Below are 11,388 nucleotides of genomic sequence, written 5' to 3'. Positions count from 1 at the left end.
GCCATGCCTTCCCTGCAAACGCATCCAGCTCACTGAAGCTCCAAACTGCCCTCAATTTTGCACCTCAGAGGCTCAGTCCATAGAAACAGGAGGTTACCTGGAAGCCAGGACAGCACGCCCAGTATTGGATACATGCTAATATAAACCATGGGGCCCTGGTACCAGAAGCTAGGCCTTACTGGTTGAGAGGCCTTACTTCCGGGACGGTAGAGGGCTCCACCTCAGAATCTTCTTCAGCGGCCTTAAGGACAGCGAGCCGCAAGCGGCTCCGACGGTGTTCAGAACATGAAGCGTCAAAACGTCGACTACCTGCTTCATGTGGGACCTGACGAGGACGAGGAAAACTGGAGTGGTCAGTGTGTGCTAGGAACAGTGGGTTGGTGATGTCCGTGAGGGGAGAAATGGCCTTCAGAGGTGACCGGATGGGCCCTGCGCACTGCCGGCTTCGCCTTCCCTGGCGCCATAGCGACTTCGACCACGCTGGGCCCTGTCACCCAATCTTTCTGTTTCCCCTCTTCTAGGTGCGAAGGCACCCATGGTCTTGCCGGACGGAGAGGGGAGAAATGAGGAAGCGAGTGGACAAGGCCAGCCTGGACGGGAAGCCGCAGCGGCGGCAGAAGGGGAAGGAGCCGGAGAATTAAGTGGAGAAGGCCCCTCTGCTGCTGATGCTGCAGGCCTCGCGGATGACGGGAACCAAGAGGGCGCCAGTGGCGGTGCCCGGGAGAATGAGCAGCTACCTCAGGAGCTGGTTCACGAGGGCATGGGAGACAACGAGGGTGTGCCGCCCGTGCCAATGCAGTGGTCCTGTGTTCATCCCGTGAGAATGCTGGTTCCTGGATACCGCCCCCGTCACCACCACAGATTCACCCTGGTGCAGCTCCAAGAGCTAGAGAGCATTTTCCAGCGCACTCAATACATCAGCGCCGCAGAAGCGTGAGTACATTGCCTAACTTGGTCTTCTGTTTAGTGGGGGAATGAAGTAGTACAGGAAGAACTTTCAGCACCTCTGGGTTCCCCTCTTGTCCCTTTTTTATTGTATTTTTAAAAGTAATGCTTTAATTTCTTTTATTTAAGCCCTCCTTTTGTGTGTGTATGTGTGTGTTGCACTTGTGTGTGCATGTTCGCAACATTGTGCATGTGGAGGACAGATGACAACTTCTGAGAGTTGTTTCTCTTCATCCATCATGTGTGGCCCCGGTATTGAACTCAGGCATGCAGGCAAGCACCTTTTCCTCCAGCCGTCTTGCTACAATGCTGAGTGCCATGGTGAGTGCCATGTCAGCCTCAGCTACAGACAGGGAGGCTATCTTTAAAACATTTTTTAAAAAACTAAAAACAAACCAGGCTGAGTAGGGGGGTACAGGTCTGTAATCTCATTACTTGGGAATTGGAGGCGGGTAGATCAGAAGTTCAAAGTTATCTCAGTTCTTTAATGAGTTCCAGGCCAGCCCTGTCTCCATTAAGCCATTTGGGATTGAAGGTATATTCCACCATACTTTTTTCTGACAGGGGCAGAGGTGTGTGGGTGTGTGTGTGTGTGTGTGTGTGTGTGTGTGTGTGTGTGTGTGTGTTGGGGGGGGTGACCTCTTCTGGCTTTCAGATACAGGACCTCACTCTGTAGCAAGGCTGCCCTGGAACTTGCAGGAAGCCTCAGCTTCCAATTGTGCTTGGAATTCAGGTCTGTGTGGCTAGTGTTGTGAGATTTTATAACATTCATCTTGTGTTTGGTGTGATTTTTAATATTTCTTTACCTAGACTGGCAAGATGGCTTAGCAGGTAAAGGCATTTGCCACCAAGCATGAGAACCTGAGTTCCATTCTGAGGATACACATGAAAGAAGAAGATTCCTGCACGCTGTCCTCTGACCTCCACACATGCACACATTAAGAAAACAAATAAAAGAAATAAGTGTGATATTTCTTTTTTCTGATACATATTATTTGAATATTAAAAATTATTGGATGCTTTGATTAAGCTTCTTTATTTGAGCCTCCTTCTAGCCTAACAAAATGCTTCCCACAGATTTTCTCTGTCTACATTTCTTTGGTAGTTTTTGCCTTGTTTTGTGTTGGTTTTAGTTTTTGTTGTTGATTTGTTTGAGTTAAGTTTCCTGGATGACTATACCTAGTGTTAAGAGCACTTCTTCTGAGGTTTTTACTGTCTACATTAGTGGTTTTCAAATTGCTTATTAGAGACGTGCTTTGGTTTGCATAGTTATTAATGGTAGTTTGGTAATAAAATAATTCGTTCTAAAAGTCTCAAAATTATCAAAGTGAATATCAGAGAAGGTAGAGAATGAGACAAACATTTTGAAACAAATATAAAATATCCTTCTCATATTTAATTCCACATGTCCATAGTTCAAAATACTGAATGTCTTCCATTTTTACCACAGAGCACGTCTGGCAACAAGCATGGGTGTGACTGAAGCCAGACTGCAGGTCAGTAAGCACAGAAAAGCCATTTGGTAGGACAGCCATTCTAGAACTTACTTTAACTGTAGGTCCTGTTGGTTCTCTGGGTCAAATTGTGTTGCTTTTTCAATTTTCCATGTTTCAAAATGACTTTTTAAATATTTAAAGGGTATCAGGTCTTATGTCGAGGGCTTTGATCTATTTGGAGTTGTCTTGTGCAGGATGAGAGATAAGGAAGTGGGGTCTAAGCAGAGGAGTCAGTTACAGATATTTATGAGCAGCACAAATGGGTTCTAGGAACTAAACTCAAATCGTCTACAAGACCAGCAAGAATTAACCACTAAAGCATCATTCCAGACCACTCAAAATGGCTTTTGAGATTTGTGGTCCTGGTGGGTAGAAAATGGAAAAAGAAAGACCTACCAATCTGGAATGGCTCAATTGCAGTAGACACATAACTTCCTAAGGAACAGAGAATATGCTAAGCTATTTTCACTACTTTAGTGTACACACACTACACATACATGTATCTTGTGGCTAAATTATTAATGTATGCATTTTAGCTTAGAAAATATGTATACATAATGTATATTGTATTAATTATACACAGTAAGTAGGATATATATGCATACACTCTAAGACTTGATATTCTTTTTTTTTTTTTTTTTTTTTTGGTTTTGGTGTTCGAGACAGGGTTTCTCTGTGAAGCCCTCACTGTCCTGGAACTCACTCTGTAGACCAGACTGGCATCAAACTCACAGAGATCCACCTGTCTCTGCCTCCCGAGTGCTGGGATTAAAGGAGTGCACCACCACTGCCTGGCCCGGGCAAGGCTGGTGTTCTGTAGAACGCATTTCTCTGGTGAATCATAATGTGGTTGTGACATATGAATTATTCAAATCAGTGTAGCTAGGGGTGTCCATGACACTAATAGTAAAAACTAATCATAAATTCTATCCTTACAGGAGGGATTGCTAATAATTCACAGGCTGAACTCATATAACTAATGCAAACTTAGCTTAGGGAAATGGAGAAAGTATCTAGTCAAAATATCTAATCCTACTGGTTTTTTTAATTTTCTTTATTAGTTCTTTGAAAATTTCCTACATGTTTCGATCATATTCATTCTCCCCCAACTCTTCCCCACCCCATCCACACAACTTTGTGTATCCACTTTTTATAACCCATTCAAGCTAATTTGTGCTGCCCAAATAATCATTCATATATATATCCTGATGTTCCAAGAAAACACTTTTTCCTTAGGGTCATGCACAGCCTCTGGCTCTTACACTCTTTCTGCCCTCTCTCTCAAAATAGTATCCAAGCTTTGAGGAAAAAAATGTGTTATATATGTTCCATTTGGGGATGAGAATTTTTTTTTTTTTTTGGTTTTCTGAGACAGGGTTTCTCTGTGTAGCTTTGCGCCTTTCCTGGAACTCACTTTGTAGGCCAGGCTGGCCTCGAACTCACAGAGATCCACCTGCCTCTGCCTCCTGAGTGCTGGGATTAAAGGCGTGCGCCACCACCGCCTGGCTGAGAATTCTTCAATATCTCTCTCTCTCTCTCTCTCTCTCTCTCTCTCTCTCTCTCTCTCTCTCTCTTTTTGAGCTGAGGATCAAACCCAGGGCCTTGCTAGGCAAGTGCTCTACCACTGAGCTAAATCCCCAACCCTCAATCTCTTATTTTCTGTGCCTTAGCTAGTTGTAGGTCTCTGTGTTAATCATCATCTACTGAAAATAGAAGTTTCTCTAATGAGGGCTGAGAAATTCACTAACATATGGATAAAGCAATAAGCCATTAGGAGTCACTTTAATAGTATTCTAGCAGTGGAATAGTAATATGTTCTCCCCTAGGACCTATGATCTGTCTAGCCACAGGTCCTTGGCCTTAATAATGGTGACAGGTATGAGTTTCAAAGTGTGGTGTAGCTGAAAGTTTTCCTGTGTCCTGCCTGGCATGCGGTCAGGACAAATCTCTCTTACTCACCAGTCCCTCAGCTGCTCGGACCCAAATAAACACATGCAGGCTTATATTATTTTTAAACTATGGCCATGGCAGGCCTCTTGTTATCTAGTTCTTATATCTTAAATTAACCCATTTCTATAAATCTATACTTTGCCACGTGGCTCATGGCTTACCCTACTTTTATATCTTGCTTCTTCTGGTGGTGGCTAGTAGCATCTCCCATGTTCTGCCCTTCTCCTTCCTCCTCTCTAGTTAAAATGTCCCACATAACCCTATTCAGCCTCACCAGTAGCCAAACAGCTTTATTTATTAACCAGTCAGAGCAACACATATACACAGCATACAGAATGACATCACCCATATTTCCCGTTTTCTTTGTATTCAAAAGGAAGGTTTTAACTTTAACATAGTAAAATTGCATATAACAAAACAGTTATCAAGCAAGAATTATAATATCTAGTCTATTTGTATTTGGCAAAATTAAAGAAGATATAATATCTATCCTATATTTGTGAGTCTAAGGTTTCAAATCTTTTATCATAATCAAGGAAAATTAATGGGTGATGTCATTCTGTATGCTGTGAATATGTGTTGCTCTGATTAGTTGATAAATAAAGCTATTTGGCCAACCTTGAGGAAGAATAGGATTAGGCAGGACATTCTAACTAGAGAGGAGGAAGGAGAAGGGCAGAGCAGGGGAGACACCAGGGAGCTGCCCAAGGAGCAACATGTAATGGGATGCAGGTAAAGCCACGGAACATGTGGTGATACACAGATTAATAGTTATGGGCTAATTTAAGATATAAGAGCTAGCTAGCAAAAAGCTTGAGCCATGGCCATGCAGCTATAATTAATATAAGCCTCTTTGTGTTTACTTGGGGATGCTAATGGGAGAGGTTTTGTCCCAGCTGTCAGCAGGCCAGAACACAGGAAATTTTTCAGCTACAGTGTAGAGTACAACCTAAATCCAGTTGGAAAATACTTGGTTACTACAACTAGGAAAGAACAAAGTCCGTGTATCTTTATTAGTAGATGATCTAATTCTGGAGATTCCTGCTGATTGTTTTTAAGTACTTCAATTGTGGTCCTAAAAGTTTACTACACTGAACCTGTCCCTTTTTCTCACTCATTGTAGAGATGGTTTTTTAAGAGGAGAGAACAATACAGGAGATATAAGAGGCTATAAGCACTCAGAAGTTCTCCTCCTGCTTCCCAGAACATCTTTCTCTGGAGATTGTGGAGGAGCCTTGGAGAGCCACCCTTGCTCAGGAGGCAGATGCACATGAGATTTTGGCTGCCGCCAAAACCTTGGTACTACATGTTGATTTCATTAGTGTTTATATTTGCAATAAAGAGGTGAATTTCCAACATGTGTGTTTTGTGTGTCTTCTGAGATTATTAAGATACATGTCTAAGTAATCAAGAAAATGTCATTTAAACAGAGTGTCAAGGTCTCTTTCCAGGAGGTAACACCTCTAATTCACAGTCAGTAAGCTCTGTATATTACAGATACTTTCCAAGTTCCATAGTAGGGTCACACTTACACACATATTCTTTTTTGTCACCTTTCATACTGTCCTCACCTCACTCTTACCATAGAGGACCACAAATCTGTATACAAGAAAGACAAAGCAAGACCCTAGGAAGAAACAAAGCTTTTTCCCAATGTAGATGATCCCTGTCACCCATACTTGGATTTCATTCCAGCCCTGGACTCTGACTGAAACTTTGTAAGAGAGCACCCACAGAGTTCACCATGCCCAGGCAATGAAATGGTAACTAGACTCCTCCCAATTATTTTCCCTACCCTCCCTTTCTGTGCGAAACATCTGTGGCCATAAGTGGCATGGGCCAACAGCTAATTCTGTCAGAGGTCTTAGGTGTTGCTGCCAACAATATTCTGATATTACACCCTTAGCTACTCAGCCCTTGTGTTTACAATAAAGAGCTGAATTCTCGGATGGGCATTGGTGGCACATGCTTTTAATCCCAGCACTCGAGAGGCAGAGGAAGGCGGATCTCTGTGAGTTCGAGGCCAGCCTGGTCTACAAAATGAGTTCCAGGAAAGGCATAAAGCTACACAGAGAAACCCTGTCTCGAAAAAAACCAAAAACAAAAAAAAAAAAGAGCTGAATTCTCAACATATGTTTCAAGCGTCTTCTAAGATGGCTCAGGTCTAAGTTACCAAAGAAATGTCATTTAAATAGACAATGCAGATGTGACTTTTCTTGGTGCTGACAGTTCAGAGGACCTCCACTTGCCTTACAAACATTCCCCCTCCTCATTCTCCATCTGCTGCAGCTGTGGCTTCTCTAGACTCAGGTTGGATAAGCATGGGCTTCTCTTCAGCTCCTGCTACAACCTCCATATGATGGGAGGCTTCACATTTGGAAAGAAGGAAGGGAGAACACATGGCTGAGGACATTTAAGCACAAGGTGTACAGGACACTCAGTTAATAAAAGCACACTATCTCAGAGCCATGGGGGCAGCTATAAAACGTGTCTTCCATTCAGGAATCCTTAACAGCTATCCTTCAAGGAGTTCTCTGAAGCATCTCCCTCTTGGACAATGGCCATGCAGTTGTACCCTACTCACACCTACAGCAAGGCTGCACTCATCAGTGACACCATGACTGCACACTGGAGGAGGCCTCAGGCCCAGACTTCTGTCTGTGTAATGAGATGTGCTGAGGTGTCCTGTCACTCCCTAGTCAAGGCTACAGATTTCCATTGGTGGTCACATATGGTCCTCCTGTGGTGTCTTCCTTAGCCCAAGTTACAGTGTTTCTGTTTATGTTCAAATGGCATGTAATCAGATGTAAATACTCGTTCCTAATTGTCATGGGTGGGACACATTCTTAGTCCTATGGCACCATGCAGCCTTCAAGAAAATTGACAAGCAGACCTGAATAAGGACAACACCAATACAGTTGCTAAGATATAAGGAGGAACCCTCACAGGGCCTCAGCTCTAGACAAAGAGCTCCAGGGGACTGAGGAATGCTGAGAGGAGGAGAATTAGTCTTCCCCATGGATGAGCTCCCTAACTGGTTACCCAGTACCAACTGGTCAGCCCTGAAATCATATACAATATGTGTGTGTGTATGTGTGTGTGTGCACAAAATTATCATAAAAGAGGCCATAATTTTGGAAGGGAGTGAGATGTGGGGAATAGATGGGAGGGGTTGGAGGGGAGAAGGGGAAGCAATGTAATTATATTTTAATTTTTTAATGAAATATGTTTTAATGAAAAGGAAAGAAAGAGGTCATGCAATGATACAGACAATGGGGCCAATTCATGGAGAAAGTAGTAGCAGAAATAATAAGAGCTGAACACAGTGGCCAAGGTCTGTAATAACAGCACTTGAGAAGTAGATTGTATGTGAATCAGAATTTCATGGTCATCCTTGGCTGCACATGAAGTTCAAGTATATCCTGTGCTACATGAGGCCTCCATCTCAATTTTTAAAAGTGGGACTGGGAGAGGGCTCAGTAGTGAAAATGGCTGCTAATTAAGCATGAAGATCTAATTTTGATCCCCAACATAGATATAAAAGCCAGGCACAGTGGCAAACATTTTAAACCTGGTTTCTGTGAGAAAGGTAGATCCAAAGGGCTTGCTGGCCAACCAGTCTAGCTGTAACTGTGGGCTCAAGGTTTAGTGCTGTGAAATACTCCCTTTGTATAGCCAAGTATAGGTGAGAATGCTGGAATGAAGAAGGGTAGAATCATATGAACGCCAGCCAGCCTCCAAGGAAAATAAGACCTATAGAAAACAAGGTAACAAGCCATGAGTAATATGGCAAAGTATATATAAGAAATATGGGTTAATTTAGATGCAAGAGGTAGTAACAAGCCTGAGCTATCAATCAAGCATTTATAATTTATACTAGGTCTCCAAGTCAGTTATTTTGGAAGCTGCTGCCGGTTATTTGAGAGCTGTCAGACAGGACAGAAACTTCTACCTACAGTTTAGAGACAGGTTCTGTTCCAGAAAACAAGGTGGGATGGTGGCTAGAGAGATGTCTCAACAATTAGCAGTGCATGTTCCGCTTGCAGACGACCTAAGCTTGATTCCCATCATCCACAACAGGCAGCTTACAAGAGCATGTGACTCAAACTCCATGGGATCTGCCACATGTGCACAAACCACACTCATGCACATATACGCACATAATTTAAAAATAAAAATCACGTATATGGAGAGATGGCTCAGCAGTTGAGAGTATGCATTGCTCATCACCTTCCCTCATCAGGTGGCTCACAACCACCTATAACTGCAGCTCCAGGGAAATAAGACACTCTGCTTCTATAGGCACCTTCACATGTGCACATGCATGAACACACACACACACACACACACACACACACACACACACACACACTTAAAATGGTACAAATGAATTAAAAACAAAATTTAAAACAAACTGGGGTTGGTGTGTAAAATGAAAAAAAAAATATTTTATTTTAATAAATAAATATATTTAAAATTTTAAAATGATGTGAAAAGTAATAGAATAGGACACTCAATGTTGACCTCTGCACAGCAATTGCGAACACATGGATTCATACCTTGAGTGTATATGTGTAAGCACATGCATAAACTATATATAAATAAAATGAAATTGTTTTCAGTGAAAGAGAGAAATTGGGATTGTTATACTAAGATTTTAATACTTCTACTCTAAATGTGCTTGAAAAGCTAGAGGTGATTATAATATAGGAAAGGAATTACAGGAAACCAATAGAAAAGAATGTCACAAAGATTATCAGACTGCTTTTCCAAATAACAAATAAAAATTCTACAAATTAAAAAAATAAGGGCTAGTGAGACAACCCTGCAGATAAAAGACTTTGCCTTAAATCTTGACAACCTGATTTCCATACCCAGCACCCACATGATGGGAGGAGAGAACTAACTAAAGTTGTCCTGTAATATCCACATATGCAGCATGGCATGCACTGGCCCCACCTCCTCACCAATAAAGAAATGGATTAAAAAAATATATTCTAACAGCATTATTTATAAGGTAAATAAAATAATAAATTTGAATAAAAATCATTGGAAGGAGGGCCTATCATGTGCAAGGAGGCAAAAGGAGAATCAGGTAATCTTGAGTCAATTTAGGTTATTCAGTCCGAGGAATGGGAAAGAAAGCTATTAAAAGTATTGGAAGGTGTGGTTTAAGATGTGTTGGGAGATGGGGAGAATCTGGGAGAAGATGGAGGAGGTAAAACCTTGATCAGAATATATTGTATAGAAAAAATATTTTCAACAGTAACAAAAATACTTGGCAGAAAGAAAAAATTGTAAGAGTTCATGAGATGGCTCCATGGGTAAAAATGCTTGCTGCCAATCTTGACACCCTGAGTTTGGTCCCCAGCATTCACATAGTAAAAGAGAACTGACACCCAAAAATTGTCTCATGATTTCCACACCTGTGCCATGGCACACATTCCATAATATAAACAAATAAAATATAAATCAAAAAAGAAAAAAATGTTAGCACAGGATACCAGGAATCATGAGGACACCTGAGTAACTGCCTGAGAATTAGAAGGGGTAGAGAAAGGGGAAGAAAGAACATTTAAAGAAATAATGGCAAAATGACTAAGTCTGCCAAAATTCAGTACTACACTAGCCATGCAAGAAAGCCTGTCAATGGATCATTCTGTATTTGATAAAAACAATTATTTGAAAAAGTAGCAGGGGATGGTGGTAGCAGTACTATTATCCCAAAAATTGGGATGTAGAAGAGGACCAGAACAAGATTATCCTTTGGTAAAGGGAATTCTGGGACTGGGACTACATGAAATGCTGTGTCAAAAAAAATTTAAAAACCAACTGGGATTAATAATATGAAGTGAGACATGGGCAGTTCCAAATCAATATAGATTACAACATATTATTTTCAATAATATATAATAAAAAATAGAGCATCCAAAAGGTAAAAGGAAGTCACTATAATAAAGCCTAATAGGCAAACTGGACATTCTAACCACATGCACTAATATACACTTTTTTTTTCAAACACACAGGGAATATTCTCCAGGTAGAATACTTAATAAGACAAAAAAAAGCATGTCAGTGAATTTTAAAAATTAAATCAGGCCCTTTGCTTGCTTCTTTACTGTAAATAGCAATATCATAATTGGGGGAAAGAAATGGTTGCCTTTTCTTTTTTTAAACAGAGTGTCATTTTCTATTTTTAGGTAGTGTCATGTGTCCATCCCTGAACACAAAGTCACTTTGTAGACTAGGATGACTCTGGCATTACAGCATCTACCTCCTCAACTGCTAGCATTACAGGACTGGCACACACTATATTTGGCTTTATACAGCTCATAGAGATCCTGTGCCTTTAAGCATGCTAGGTAAGGACAATGTAAATTGAGCTACAACCCAAGCCCAGAAATGTATGTCTTTACTATTTTGGTCAGACTATAAAGAAAAAATTCTCATGTTCATGTTCTTGATATTTTGACAAGAGTAATGTCAGTATTTAGAGCAAAGGAGGAAGAAAACCCAGGAAAGGTAAATATGTAGACTTAGTGGTGAGGTGGTTATTGGAACTGTGGGTAAGTCTTTTCTTGGAGAAGAATTCTAGCACCAGGACTGCAGAATATTCCCACCTCAAAATAGGAACTGCTTGGATACATGCTAGTACTTCAGGGAGCCTTCTATTTTAAGAGTGACCAGAACATGTTGGGAATAGTTGGATGACTTGGAACCAGTCTGACCACATGCCAGCAAAGGGGCTGTTTGACTGACAGTTCTGGGATGGAGACCAGGCAATAGGTCTGCTCTTGACACTTTGACTATTCAGAGAAGACACCAGAAGTGTGCCTGTGAGCTCACCAGTGTTCAAGAGAAAGGTGAGGAACCTCAGCACAGGTATGACAAGTCTCACAGCTTTTGCTGGCACTCATGAAGGCTGAACAGTACAACTAAACTCTTCCCCAGTATCCCTGGTGAAGATGAGCCCTCTGATCTGCCTGCTGAACAGCGA

General features: G+C 41.5%; 1 protein-coding gene across 1 annotated transcript; it reads left to right on the top strand.

The window, feature by feature from the left end:
- The first annotated feature begins 285 nt into the window (after positions 1-285).
- On the top strand, positions 286-5,565 carry LOC118574023 (rhox homeobox family member 2B-like). The gene is made up of 4 exons (XM_036174619.1): positions 286-352; positions 522-933; positions 2,396-2,441; positions 5,515-5,565. The coding sequence occupies exons 1-4, from the start codon at positions 286-288 to the stop codon at positions 5,563-5,565; spliced, it is 576 nt and encodes a 191-aa protein (XP_036030512.1).
- The last annotated feature ends 5,823 nt before the right edge of the window (positions 5,566-11,388 follow it).

Source organism: Onychomys torridus, chromosome X (genome assembly GCF_903995425.1).
Source record: "Onychomys torridus chromosome X, mOncTor1.1, whole genome shotgun sequence".
NCBI classification, from domain to species: Eukaryota; Metazoa; Chordata; class Mammalia; order Rodentia; family Cricetidae; genus Onychomys; species Onychomys torridus.
This window is presented reverse-complemented; position numbering and strand designations above follow the sequence as displayed.